This window comes from Tyto alba, unplaced genomic scaffold (assembly GCF_018691265.1).
Source record: "Tyto alba isolate M040663 unplaced genomic scaffold, T.alba_DEE_v4.0 Super-Scaffold_13, whole genome shotgun sequence".
In the NCBI taxonomy this organism is placed as follows: Eukaryota; Metazoa; Chordata; class Aves; order Strigiformes; family Tytonidae; genus Tyto; species Tyto alba.
The window spans coordinates 21,926,448-21,941,457 of NW_024881275.1; the positions used below are offsets into that span (position 1 = coordinate 21,926,448).

Genomic DNA, 15,010 nt, shown 5'->3' on the forward strand with positions numbered 1-15,010 from the left:
AATGCAGTCTTAATGAGAAACAATAAGCTAATACAAGAGAAAAATTCAATCCTGGAGTATCACTGGACTCATTCATTTCAAACCTGCAACTAGACACCTCTGATTATAGCTTTGTATCTTCTGTATTATTTGCACGTAAACATACTGACTTTCACATACCAAAACCAATTTTCTCATATCTGAGTAAATTTGTTTGAATCTCCAAATCCCCCTGAAACACACAGAGAGCAAATTCTCATAGATACTCTAAACACTTTTCAAGGTAACAGCTGTTAAAAATACAAAAAAAACTTAGCTAAAACAGATGAAGAGTTCACGCTAACAGTCAGTAACTGTGCTAAAAACGGTATGGATGAGAAATGGAAAATGGAGACAGGTTTTAACACCAAAAATCTTAGGAGTGGTTAGCCTACCTGTCAAAGCTACTTATTCAGACATGTCACTGGTGGCTTAACCACAAAATGGGCTGCACGAATATAGCTCAAACATCTTAGAATTACAGCATACTTTGACTTTATCCACATATTAGGGGAGTGGCGACTTTTACAACATACTTGCGGTTTCTGCATAAAAGAGCCAGCAGAACACAGTCATTGATTTAATTAGGCTTCATAAGATCCAATTTATCATGTTTTACATGACTTTCTGCTGCAAGGAAACAAAATAAATAGACCAAAAATAGACATTGAAGCATGCTGTGAAAACTAAACAGTGACTACAACTCCTGGGAACCTGCTCCAAGTTTTTCACAAATAGTAAACAAATGCAATGTTATCTTCCACACCACATACAAAAAAAATGTAGATTTTGAATCAGCAGGCATGAATTCATTTGTATCCAAGAGAAAACATCCAAATTCATGCGACGTATTTTACAACATTAAGATAACTGGAAATTGATTTTAACGTGCAGGTCTGAAAATTATATATTTATCTACAGACACAAGGTGCTTTGTGCAAGTACAGCATTATGTTCCAGTGTAGTCAAAGCAAGAACACTTAGGGAATCTAAAACGCTTTTTAAAAAAAAAAATATTTCTAATGATTATTAAACATTTGGGAAAGAAAGCCAGAACAACAAACATACAATTCTTAAGTTTCACTAACAGTGCCACAGGCTGGTCTTAAGGTTGCAACCACTGTCAGCAACGAGTTTTATTTTTATTTTATGTCTAGAAGAGAACATTCTTTGGGAAGAGAAACACTAAGGGATGTTATTTAAGACAGCAAGCAAGCACACCATTGTGCCAGACAATGGCCAACACTGCACGACTCTAATATAGGCTTTGCACATTAAAGTCAGTGTGTACCAATAGCAGTGGCTGTTGCGGGAAATGCAAGCTCCAAACCTCCTCCTGGAGCAACAGCTACAACACAAACTGTACCACTGGTTCTGAATTGCTCCATCCATGTTTGCTCTGAATTTGCATGCCATCCAGTTTATGTTGCACACAGGACTACTCCCATGTATATGGATTCTTCATACAATTTCCTGTGTGACTATAGAGTGAAAAGAACACAAAAACGGGAGAAACCACACCACCCTCTAATCTCTGTTGCCATGACAGCAGCCTTTGAGATACTGAAATGTTCAGATTGCCAGCTAAACAAAATTGTTGAATGTGAACATTTGGCTGAGAGATTAAAAGGCTAAGGGGGTTGCAAAAGGGCAGTACCTCCCACATTCCAGGCAGCCACTGAATCCAATCAAATGGCTCTGACTCTTTAACCACAGCCATTGTGAAGACCGGATTAGGGCAATTTATCTAGATAGTTAAAACAGATTAGAGAACTGCAATTTGAAGACTATTGGCAACAGAAGTAAATGCCTACTGTACTAAGTTAATAAAGGGACCATGATATTTTAGGACACCTTTCTGCCACGAACAGAACTTTCATAAATCAAAGTGCAAACATACACACATGAATTACAGCAATCTGGTTTTCTCATCTGCATTTAGAAAAGGTCACAAGCCTCACTCAAATTCAGGTGTAGATATGTTATCTTAAAAGTAGTAATATGCATACTACATGAAATTTAATTTGTTCCTTGCCTTGAACAGAAGCCCTTGAAATTATCTTCCAGTTTTAACAAATATCTGATGCCACAAACACCCAAATCTAATCCTCCAGTCAATTTAAATATTACAAAAACTTCAACATGACCGAAATACAAAAAACCTGGTAACGGGTTGTAAAAAGACGTAACTTTTCCTCAAGACCTTTGGCCCTCCCAGACACTTACAGACCACAGAGTTAACACAGACCCGCAAGTTTTCCCATTGCTGAACATCCATCTCGGGAAGTTGTAAATGCAGGTAATTTAAGACCAACATCTGACAATAAAGTCACAATCTAACACCCTGAGATTGTTCATTTGGGGGGGGGGGGGGGGAGGGGGGGGAGGAATGTGTTGGTTTGCTTTATTTTTTCAGACAGACCAGGTTATCTTTGTTTCACAACCTGTAGAATTCATCAGACTAGTAATCCCGGGCCAATGCTCACCCCCAGGTCCCTCAGAAGATGCCTTCTGCCCTAGGGACAGAACAATTCCCACCAATACCAGAACCTCCCATGAACCAGCAGTTAACAAAAGCCAAGCTCTCCCTCCACCCTTCCTGAAGAATAGAGTCATGGCCATCTATTCTTACAGAAAGCATCCTTCATAATGCAACAGAAAGGAAGAAAAACACACATCCCCCATCTGATTTCTTTCATACATTTCAACCATTCAAGGAATGAGTAGTTCACATCCAAGAGCCAGCGGGGCTCTGATAGGAAAGCTCCCTCAGACAGGAGACAAACTGCTCCCCTCTGTTCTGAAAGCTGTTTTGCACACACGCATCTCAGCACTAGGTGCCTTCCCCTCCACACAGCCTCCTCCTTCCAGGAAGACAAGAGGCACCGCCTGCCTGCTGGCTCCTTCCTTCCCATCCTCCACACCAGCTTCTGGGGCCTCTGGGCTGCTGTACTACCGGAGCCCCCAGTACAAGCATCCTGCATCCCGCAGAGCGCAACGGCAGAGCCCGGGTGTCTGAGAAATGTCTCCAGGTTTCCCTCCCAAGCACAATCTCAACTCCAGACAGAGGGTCAGAGGAGAATGGAGAGGGGTCCCTTTAGACTTTGGGAGAGGAATGGCTGTGAATGCCTGACGGTGTTGTGGAAAAGTAGTCAGCACATACAAGACCTGCTGCTGCTGCTGGAGCCTGAGCTATGCACCCCCCTAGGCAAACACACAGACCTCCAGCCTGCAAACACGTGCCGTCCCACTGGTACCAATGCTGCTGCTCTCTGCTAAAACCAGGGGACAGCTCAAACAGGGTCATCTCGGCGTTTCTCCTTCTGGGTGAGTGCAATCAAAAGGGACAGTGAAAATAGAAACGTTCTCCAGGTCTGAGGACAGGGAGGGGAAATCATAAGGAAGAGTAGCACACTCAAAACGTGGTGTCTTCTGACTATGGAAGAGGTCTCAGGGTTGTTTCGGGTTGCTTTTTTTTTTTTTTTTGAGAGAGAAAGAGGAATAAGAGATGCATGTCACAAATACACAGCAGAGAGAAGGACACAGGAGCCAAAGACACAGTTGTGGGACATTTATTATAGACACAGGGAGACACAGAAGAGAAGAGGTGGAGAGGAGCTTTGTCCTACCTTTTCTGTTTTCAATTTCTTGATTCGCCTGTGGCTCTCCTCCTCCTCCTCTTCCTTCTTTACCAAAATAGAGTTCCCCATTAACCCTGAATCCGGGGTACTTTTGCTCACCTCCCCCATGGCAGAGGATGGGCAGTGGAAGGGGCTGCTGCTTCCACCACCGCCTCCCTTGGCCCCGAAGCCATAGAGGTGCCCAGGGGGAGCTTGGCTGCTGCCAGCCCCACTGCCGTTGGGGTGGCCCTGCTGCAGGTCATGCTGCTTGTCCTTCCTGGATTTTCCCGCATCCTTATCCCGCTTGGAGCCTCTGCTGCCTGAGGCTTTACCTGGTTTCTCCTCTTTGTTTTTCCCACAAGAGGCAATGGTGGTGGTGTTGCTGGTGTTGTTATTATTGCCGTTTGGGTTACTGCTCACGCTTTGACCCAGTGCTGAATTCATGCCAGTTGCCTCTCCAGGGCGCCCTTGGACTTCCTGCCTCTTGCCAGCACTGCTGATCTCAGGAATCCCATACAAGGCAGCAGAAGGCAGAGATTTATTAGCATCCTTAGAAGTTTTACTCCTTTTCACTTTTGATTTGCTAGTCTCTTTGTGAGAGGAATTCCCCTGGGGAGCAGAGGGCTGAACAGAAGCAAATTTTAGGCCGTCAGTTAAGGCTGAGGTAGCATTAGCCCCACTGGAAGCCAGACCCCCACAATCCTTGGAGCTGGTGTTGCTGCTGCTGGTGGTATTAGTAGAATTATTCATCTCAAATTTCTGTCTGTCCTTCTCCAAATCGGCGTCCAAATCAATTATTAAATTCCCAACACCGATTTCCCAATCATCGCCACTGTCGTAAGTGTCAACTGCGTTTGGATCCACACCTTTTCCTGCAGTGGAAGTGTTCAATGACATCCTGAAGATGAGATCTCTAGAGTAAAAATCCGATGAACTTTCCTTTGAAGATGTGGGGACATTCGTTTATCTCCGTTGGGCTCTCTTAAATTCAACTCTTCTTGTCTTCCTCCCTCAGGTGTGTCTAGGTTCACAACCTGCAGTCCACGTCCAACTTGTCCTGTGAGGAGGGGAAAAGTCGAATATTTCTTTTCTGGGTGTTACCAGAATAGAATACGATTAACAAAAAGGGGGTGAGGTAGGGGCACCGAAATCATTCACCGTTGCCACGTTTTTTTCTTAAGTTTGTTAAACCGGAGGCAATGGCCGTAATGCTTTTATCAGTGAGCATCTTTAATCTAGTTGTATACCAACATCCACAGTCTCTCTTAAAAAGTCATGTCCACAAAAAAAGAAAAAAACAAAAATTAACTACATGATTTAAAATCCACAAAGCTCAGGAAATACAATCTTAGAAGTGGTGCCTAGCTGTTGGAGCACATGTTGTAATCTAACCCCTTGGACCACCACCTAGGCACGAAAGGGAGAAAAGGAAGGACACAGTTTCACTCTCCACTGCATTCCATGGATTTTGTGGCTTTAAACCAGACCCTTGAAGTTTTGTGACTCTCCTATATTATCTTTTACCCCCCTTCCACTTAATCTCTTGGGGGGGTGGGGGGGAAAGAAGCACGAGGGGAAGCGGAAAACCTCATTTTCCTTGCCACAATACAGCTTCTGTTAAAAATCAACAACCTAGAAAGACAAATGTTTACTAGAAAATATTAAACTCCACAGATTATTAAAAAAATAAAAAGGTCTTTTTTCTTTAAAAAAATATTCTCAAGATAACAGTTCTAAAAGCAGTTCTAATGTACTCCTAGGTCACACAATTGTTAGGTCTGTTAAATATAGTATTACTGACTGTACAGGAAACTGATTAAGACATACACTTTAAGTGATCTGCACCAAGGTGGCCTCAGTGACCGCAAATGAGTGTGTGTTTGACAAAGCTCAGTTAAAACGATTTTTAAAGGGATCTCTCCCTTTTACAGTCGACTGTCGAAATATTTATACATATATATGCATAATGCTTACCTTTAATCCTTTATCATTTTTTAATTAAACCAGCAAATCAAAATGCTGTTCCCACTCGTCTCAGCAACAACTCTCTGCCTCATTTTACTTAAAGAGCAAGTGATCAAAAAGTAGAAAGCAAGTATCATCTCAGCCAGTATAAATCGGTCAATAACATATCTCCCCCTACTTTGGCACACGGATCAGAAGTCCTTTTTTTGTTTGTTTAGTTTTTTTTTTTCCTCCTTGCTTAAAGACAAAAAAAAAAAAAAATGCTGAGCCTCACAACTTTACCAGCTGGTAGGTAATATTTCACATTCAGAACTGAAGCATCAAGGACCAGATTTTTGTTTGTTTGCTTTTCCTGAATAAGCACCGAGAGGTAATAATCATCACAGTAATTAGAAAAAAAAAAAAAAAAATGTTTCCCCAACTTCACACTCCGTCTTCAGCCCCGGACCTGGGAGCCGTCCTGATCAGTAAGTAATGATCCCATGAAACAAACCTACAGGCGCCCGGGTGTTACAAGACAGAATGTGCTAACATCGGGATAAATTAGTGAAAGGGAGGAAGGAAAAAAAGAAGAAGAAAGGACTGAAAATCTGGGCTGGATTCCGCCTGTTAGTTGGGAAGTGGCATTTTTTTCGCCCGTCCTGACAGATCTGATTTCTTGAAGTAACTTGAGGGGAAACGGGGGTGGAGGGGGGGGGGATGGGGAGAGGCGGGGGGGGGGGGGGGGGGGGGGCGGCGAGGAAGAGGAGGAGGAGCGGGAGGGGGGAATCACTGATCTGATAAACCGGTTATCAAAACATTTTGTGGGAGTGGATGAAGGGCAGCGTGCTCTCAAACGAAGTAAATTTTCCCAGGGATAAGATTTCGGGGAGGGGGGTGTCTGTCCCCCTCCCCCCCGCCTCAAATCAGCGCTTTTGAAAAACAGTAATAAAAAAATCATAGGCACAGATCAGAATTTCAGATTGCTGTCTCGGAAATAAAAAATAAAAATTAAAAATTAAATAATAATAATAATAATAATAATAATAATAATAATAATAATAATAATAATGATGATGATGATGATGAAAAACCCGGGAGCTTGGGCTAATCAGTCACGCGGTAAGTAATTCAGTAATTAGAGTCCGAGGAGATAAAGCAGACGGCCCTTTTTTCGGGACAGATCGCTCCCACCTTATTGTCTCGGCAAACCTCGCAGCCTGCTTCTATCCCCCTTCCTCCCCTCGCCCGCCTCCCCCCCTCCCCGAGTCAGACGGTCTCGGAGCTTTAGCTTAGTATTTTTAATTAGCCGGCGATGGGAAGCTAAAAGCCGTAATGAATTGCCGGTGGCGGGTTGGGGAGGGGGAGGCCGGGGGGGAGGGGCGCTCGCGCCAGCAACCGCCAACCCCCGAAGCGCGGCGGTTCCGTTACAGTTCAGGCCGCCCGCGTCACGTGAGGCCGGCGGGCTCCATTGGTCGTCGTGAGAACAAAAATGGGTGACAAGCGTATCCAGCGAGTGCGGGTCGGGTCTTTAACACGAAAAAAAAAAAAAAAAAAAAAACCCAAAAAAAAAAAAACACCACAAACCAACCGAAAAAAAAAAAAACAAAACAAAAACAAAACCCCAAACTCAAAAAACCACCACACCAGCGACAGGCAGGCGGGGAGAGCCCGTCAGCTCGGCCTCCCGCGGCCGAGGGAGGCGCGGGGCCGCGCGGGTGCTCCTGAGGAAACACCTTACACGCGCACCCCACACCCCCCACCCACCCACGGCGTGGGGCGCCGTTACCTCGGGGCTTTCTCCCCGCCTGTCGCCGGGGGACGGCGAGCGGCGGCCGTCTGGGAGACCGAGGCGGGGGGAAAGCGACCGAGGCCCCGGCGACCAACGGGCGACCCCACGCACCCCCCGCGTGGCCGGGGACGCGCCTCCCGCGGCGCCGGGACCTGCCGGCGCCCCGTGGCTCCTCCGGCCGAGGCGGGGATGGAGGGGGGGCGTGCGCGGGCTGGTCTGTAATCCTGTCACTTTTATATTTCCCCTTCAGTTAGTTACAACCCCAAAAAGGCACCACGCTCCAACGCCCCCCGAGTGCACCGTCAAGTATGATTTGTGTGACTACAAGTGCTTTCACCCTTATTTCCCTCAAATAACTCACCCTGCTTGTGGGATTTTGTTTTTTTTTTTTCTTTCCTTTTTAAAACCCCCAAAAAACCTAAGTTATCTCAACACCCAAAACTCTTTTAACACTCCCCTTTGTAGAGAAGAAAAAAAAAAAAAATCATCCCCTCCAAGTGCTATAGACACACCACGCAACCGTACTTACGGTCTGTATTGGATCGAGTTGACCTTTTCCTTCTAACTGCATTGAGTGTGTTTTTGTTGCAGCCGCTTTTTATTTTAGGAAAAAAAAAAAAAAAAAAACCTAATGTCTTCAACAGATTTATTGTGTTTGGAAGACGAGAGCACCAGATACCATGAACCTTCCTTCCCCTCCAGAAACAAAACCAAAACGAAAATAAAAACGGGGGGGAGAGAGGAGGCGGCAGCATCTGCCTCGGCGCCGTGGGGGAGGGGGTGGGGGGGCGGCGGGCGCTGCCCCACGGCGCGCGCTGCCCCGCGGCGGGGGAGTGGGCGCCCGCTCCGCCGCGCTACCTGAGAGACACTTTTCTTTGTTCACAAGGCCCTTTCCCTCCAGGCCAATCAGAAGCCAGCTTTTATGAAACCGGGCCCTCTGATTGGCCCGCCGCTCCTCCTGCCTGCCGGCGAGGGTGAGAGACAGAAACACGCACACACACACACGCGCGCGCGCGCGCGCGCGCGCGCGCACCCACGCGCGCGTTGTGCGGGCGGGCGGGCGAGCGCACGCGTGGGCGCGCGGCCCCGCGCTCCTGCAGCCCGGCCCCGGGCGCCGCGCTCGCGGCAGCCGCCCGCCGCGGCCCGGTCCACGTCGTGCTTCCCATTTCAATTATCCTACAGAACATTTATGGTTTAGGGAAAAAAAAAAAAAAAAAAAAAAAAAAAAAAAAAAAAAAAGAGGGAGGGAGGAGGGGAAAAAATAGAAAACCAAGGTGGAGAGGAGCTCTGCCAAGACTCACACGTTGGGAGGAAGAATCCCTCATTTCGTTTTAATTTAATTTCAGGGCAGTTTTCGAAGCGATGATGAATGATTTTTCTGTGCCGGTTTCAAAGAGGCAATTTAGAATCTCACTCATAATTTTTAAATGCCCCCTCATTCAAAATTATAACAGCTTGAAGCCAGCGAGAGAGGGCTGCTGATACACATGTGCGATTATTTTCGTGCTTAGTGGAGGAGAAAAGCAAACAGTGTCTGGAGGAAGAGGCTGAAAGGAGGTTCGGGGCAGGGCAGCACCCCCACTTTTGCTCGGGGGGGACGCCGAGGCGCTGCTGCGCTGCCGGACCAGACCTCTTTCTTGCCTTCACTCTCTTCCCCTCCTCACATATTTTATTCCGTGTTCATTTTTACAATATGGCTTAAGTTAGGCACGTTGGGTTTTATTCTTTTTTTTTTTTTTTTTTTTTTTTTTTTTTAATTCCCCCCCTCTTTTTCGGAAGGAGAGGGAGCAGAAAATAACCCTTTTGTTTCCAGGCTGCTGATTTACTGCTGCACGCACTGAAGTGTGAATGCCAGCAACCGTATAACTACCACGTGAACATCCTTTCACAGGAATTAGTAACACAAATCTTCCCTATCGGGCTTTGTGTAGCTCGAAAATATCCCCCTTAATCATTCCCTTTGTTTAGGTTGGGAGCCATTATGCTACACCACTGCGTTAAATTGCGTTTAACCCTTCGCAGACGGCGGGGTGGGGGCGGGGGCCGCCCGCCGGCACTGGAGGGGGGATTGGGGGTTGGGGGGGCTGCCCCTCACTGTCACCCGTGGGCACCGCCGGGCGGGGGATCGGACCGTCTCCTTTTTCATACCCTTCATGCACGGTTTTACTTTTTTTTTTTTTTTCTTCTTCCTTTTTCCCTTGATCTCACTGAGAATTATCTCCCTGTGAAAATCGATAGGGGATGTTTTTCTTGCCAAACGCACGCGTTGCCCAAGTCAAGGTTTCCGGCGAGAAGTCAAAGCGTGGCATTTACGATGTCCTGCGCGCCCGTCGCCCGGTGACAAAACACCTCCTTGGACTTCACCCAGCTGAGCAAATTACGGGTGCCAGCATCCCCGTGTTCTGCGCTGCCCATCGGAGGGGTGACGAGGGGCAAGGTAGCAGAGGAGTGAAACCTCCTAAACCCGCTTGCTGCTGCGGGGGCATCGCGGAGGGTGACGGCAGGACGGGGCGGGGGGTACGAGCCGGCTGTGATGGGGGTGCCCGGCCGTGCCTCGGCCACGGTGAGCAGGGCCCCCAGGAGGAACGGCCGCCCTCCCGGTCCCGGTCACCCCTCCGGCCTCACGCCGAGGGCACTGGGGTCACCAGCACACGCTGCCCTGGGAGGCCTTCAAGCCTCCCTGAGAAATCCCGCTCCGTTTCTCCTGGCGTAGAAACACTTCCCCTTCAGGGGCTGATAATGAAAGGTTTATTAGCAGGGATAAGTTCATTGCCAATGAGGCCCTTGATCACATTAAATTTTTAAGTGATTACAAAGGAGAAAAAAAAAAAAAAAAAAAAAACAAAAAACATGGCATGTGTATAGCGCAAAGAAGAAATGCTGCGGCGTGGACGTGTCCCTGCCCTCCCGCGCTGGCGTTGGGGCAGCGCTGGGGTGAGGGCGAGGAGCACCCGCGGTCCCACGGGGGTGGCAGCCGAGATGGTCCACCCAGGGGTGGCCCACTTTCACCCAGGCATTTGCAATTGGGGGAGGGGGAACGAGGATGCACAATGTCACAAGGTACTGAAAAATCACAGCTTCCCCAGGGTAACTTTTGGGTGATTTCACTCAGTGGTTAGTGAAAATTTTAAGATCAGCAACACCACCCCTACTTTTTTTTCAGTCTACTTAGTCGCAGATCACTGTTCCTGTTTCTTTACAGTGTGTATTTTTCAGATTTAGGTAATGGCCCTGATTTTTCAATATCGACCTCTGTTGAGACACGTTTCACTTTGGGCTGCTTCTCGTCTGCAAAATTACAGTCATTTTCACATTATTATACAGTGAGTAGGAGACAGTTTGTATTTAGCATTGGGTGGGGGAAGGGCTATTATGGGAAGTGATCTGCTACGGTCAGCACATAATTTCAGCCCAAAGAAAATTGCTTCTGAATAGATGGTCTGTTAACTAGCCAAGGAACAGTCACTGGGAGAGATTGCAAAAAATGCCTCTGCTTTATCTGCATTACACCATCCTTTTAATTTCTGAAAGCAACGGTCACTGGAAGAGCCGTTTCTCCAACCGCAGCTGCCAATTAATTGGTGGGTGAAACATCCTCACAAACCTCCTTAGATCACAAAATTCAGCGGAGGGCCTCCCCCTCTTGCCCCTCTCCCTCCTGGCTTTTGTGCATGACTATACAGGGAAGGAGCCTGCCCAACATACCGCACGATTACCAAAGCAGGGTTTTATTTATCTGTTTCTGTGCAGAAATTACAGCAAGACCACTCTCAGGCCCGTGGGTGCATCTGCAGCAGTCGATTCCCATGAGTGGCTGCAAAAAGACCACTTAACTCGCATTGTCTTGTCAGGTTGGAAATGTCCCTATTTCAAAACGAGGCCAGTGTCTGCTGCGTGATTTAGTGGCCTTTTCGCCTTAATTCCTGCCTACTCACCAAATTAAATTACAACTTTGTATTCATGTACGTTTTACAAGGCAGACAGAAGGCCAATAAATTAGTGATGTTTGGCTAAAATAGGAAATCCGGTTTTAATTAATGCAGCTGCAGACCGCTAATAATCCCAAAGAGACCCCCACCTCCCTGCCAACCTCCCCTTTTGTTTGTTTTTTGTTGTTTTGGTTTTTTTTTTTTTTTTTTTATTTAAACCTTGCCAGACATATGCATCATATACGCTAAGAAAAATTACCGGCAAACGTCTGTTTTTAGCGAAAGGAGCGCGAGGCTCTTACCTCAACAGCTTAAACCCACATTTGTGATGAGGAAACGCTTCTTTTTTCCCCCCTCCCCCCCACAGCAGCCCGGCGGGAGCCGGCGGCCGAGCGCTCAGACCGCCGCCCCCCTCCCCCTCCCCTCCTCCCTCCCTCCCCCACCCCCTCCCCTCCCCCACCCCCTCCCCTCCCCCTCCCGCGGCGCCCCCGGCGCGCAGCGGGCAGCGGCCAATCACCGCTCCAGAAATCGCTTTCCCGGCCTCCCATTGGCTGGGGCTGGGCGGGGGTGTGCGGCTGCCGGCGGCCCCGCGCCCGGCCCCGCCCGCCGCGGGGGGGGGGGGGAGGGGGAGGGGGGGCCGGAGGGGGGGCGGCCGGGGCACCCCCCGCCCCGCTCCCCGAAAGCCCGGGGCACCTGCGTCCGGAGGCGAGCTTCCGTGGGAAAACCGAGACGACAACAAATAACTGATCCACGGACGAGTTGGGGGGGAGGGGAGGGTGGCTGTTTCCAGTCCGTGCCCGTGCCCCTGTCCCGCTCATAGCGCGAACTTTAAGATCACTGGTGTTAAACTTATTAATGTCTGAAAATGCCACGTACTCCTACCGTCATTTGCAGCTGAGCCTTAATTACCTTCCCTCAGACGACCTCTTCCAACTGCACCCTTTGTTCCCGAGCTCCGTGCTGCAGGAGCAGAGGTGCGTTTGTGTGCAGGCGATCTCGGTGTTACCCACAGCAGGTCTGCAAAGATCAAACCATCCTTTTTTCTTTAACTTTGCATTAGAGAGAGGACAAAAATCTATCGCTCTTGAGGACTTATTTGCTAGATTAATTAGGTAAACAATGAGCGGCGTTTCTCTCGTATACTACATTCTGCACGTAAAGGGTTTCTCACAGCAGGTCTGAAAGCAGTACATTGGCAATTACCATATTGATCCGAAAATTGATTAGCACATCCCTACGACCCTCCGAATTTATCACACCGTACCTCGCAGTCTTAAGGACAAACTTTTAATTGATGTGCACAAACTACTGGCTCTGCGGATTAGTTGTGGATAATTTATTACAGCATTTCAGACTGCCAGTGATCCATGGACCGGAGTGTGGGAACTGGTGATACAAACATACAGAGGAGTCATTATACACTTGGCAGATACTTATGTTAGATGCTACTTTTTTTTTTTTTCTTTTTTTCTTTTTTTTTTTTCTGAAAGAGGCAGTGCTAACAACGTTTTTTTTTTCTTCTTTAGAAGAGTTCATAGACTCTTTTACATTTATCTGCATAATCACAAGGAGTCTCAGTTTGATATCTAATCCAAAGGTCAGTGTCTGTGATGTTTCAGCACACAAATAGAGGTTATATATGGAAACAGAGTACCGCTGTGGTGTCTATTGAAGAGTAACAAAGATGGCCTGGCAACTGGCAACGAGAGAGAATGACTTATGAAAGGCTCTGTGTGTGTATTTATTCGGGGGCAGGGAGAGAGTGTAAAAGGTAGACAGGATAGAAACTATATTTCTGAGAGCAGTGGGGGTTAAAAAAAAAAAAAAAAAAACACAAGAAAACAACAAAAAAACCCACAAAAAAAACCCAACCAAAAAACAGTTGAAGATTTAAAAAAATAAAACTGTATCAGTGAAATGTGCTAATCAGTGAAATAAATAATGTCCCAAAGGAAGTTCTTAAGTCCCATTGTACAGGACTTGAAAATTAGGCTGGGAAAAGCACTAAATATAAATACTATGGGGAGTTACTCCATTTTGGCATTAGAATGGACTGAATGATCTGGTAAGTCTTTTCCATTTTGTAACTTAATAGTTCTGTGAAGTCCTGCAGTAGAATCTGAACTACAAACCTTTTACCCAGACATGAATATAGCCTTTGGTTCACTGTATGGATATTCAATTTCTCCTCAAGTAATTTATACAACAGTTTAATTAATTATGTAGTGCATTATGTAAACATTCAGATAATATTAAAAACATGTATTTCTTGCTTAATAGACTGCATGTGATGAGAAACAGTCAATACATGTTAAAATCTGTTACAGCCTTTTAGTCATAGCCTTAGTCCTCCATCACACAGTGTATTTTTTGCATCTACTTTCACACAAAATACCTTAATGTTTCACAGTCGATTGTAATTTGTAATAGAAATTATGGATGCATATTCAGTATTTTAGTCGGGCAGCATCCACATTAGAGTAGCTCTAAGGTGAAAAATGTACAAAAGGCCAGTGGCTGGCTGCCATACTTCAGATTTTCAGAGAGAACAAATGAGCATGGGGAAGCAAAACTGAGGTTTGGGGAATGGGATTGTTTTATTAGAGAGAAGACTAGGAGTCACAGGCCAGGGAGAGGGAAGATGAGTCTTTAAATGGAACTTGCAGAGAAGTAGACAGTTAGGTGTAAAAGGAGTCTGCAGCAAAAGCGAGAGTGAGAGGGATTTGTTGTTCAATGTGAAAGGAGAGCAAGAAGCATAATGCTGGATGAGCGGAAGGAATAGGCCAGAGATAAGATCAGGTAGTACATACTAGGAGTAAGATAAAGATGACTAAGAGGCAGTGTGTACTGGCTGGTGAAGTGAGGAATGAATCTGTGGAAGTTTTCAAAGCCAAGGTTAGGTATATCATTCTCAGGGGAGGAATGAGGAAACATGCTACTGCATTTTTGACAGAAAGGAGCTTGAAGAGGAATGACCCTGAAAACTCACCAAAGACATTATCAGAATGTGTTTGGGAGTTGGTGTCTGGTAGATTTTAAAACTGCAGAGGTGTGGAAGAAGAAAATAAATGCTCTGGGACAAGATGAATGCCTGAGAACTTGATAATCAGGCTGAGAGGCATTTTAACAAATGAGGTATGTGGGCCACTGGAGCTACAAGTGAAGAGTATCCCTAAGAACTTCTCTGCGTGTAGCAGAGCAGGCAATTGTGGCTTCTTGCTTTCCTGACTGTCCTTATTGCACTCCTGTTGCTTCCTCTGCTGTACTGGGGCAGGAGGAGAGAAACGCAAAGAGGGCTTTGTACCTTCAACTGGACAAGAAGGATTTTGCTGGAAAAGAGGTGTGAGGAGTCAGAGACTGAGATAGTAGAAAAGAAGAGGGGGGGCTGAGACCAAGAGAGTGAGACAAAGAAGAGGACACTATTTAAATACAGAAGGGGAAGAATGATCTCAGCGGCGCATGGGATGGGGAATTGCCACGGTCTGTTCTCAGCTGTCTCACAATTATTAGGTGACCTTCGGAAGCTCATGGTACTTCTCTCTGTGACTTGGCCATCTTGCCTTGAAATGGTAACTAAAATAATGTGTGGATGTAAAAGAGTCCTTAATTACTCAATTAAAAATAATGCAGCTATCTTTCTGTAGTGGAAAGGGAGCTTGGATCAGATGAGACATTACTTACTTTCAGGGCTTACATTCTCAGTGGAG

General features: G+C 46.6%; 1 protein-coding gene across 1 annotated transcript in view; it reads right to left on the reverse strand.

Moving 5' to 3' along the window:
• Positions 1-8,183, reverse strand: part of ZNF608 (zinc finger protein 608) — an 82,542-nt gene extending 74,359 nt beyond the window's left edge. The window contains 2 exon segments of the mRNA XM_032984053.2: positions 3,648-4,695; positions 7,904-8,183. Coding sequence (XP_032839944.2) covers positions 3,648-4,535 — 888 coding nt within the window. The 5' untranslated portion in view covers positions 4,536-4,695; positions 7,904-8,183.
• Positions 8,184-15,010: the final 6,827 nt, after the last annotated feature.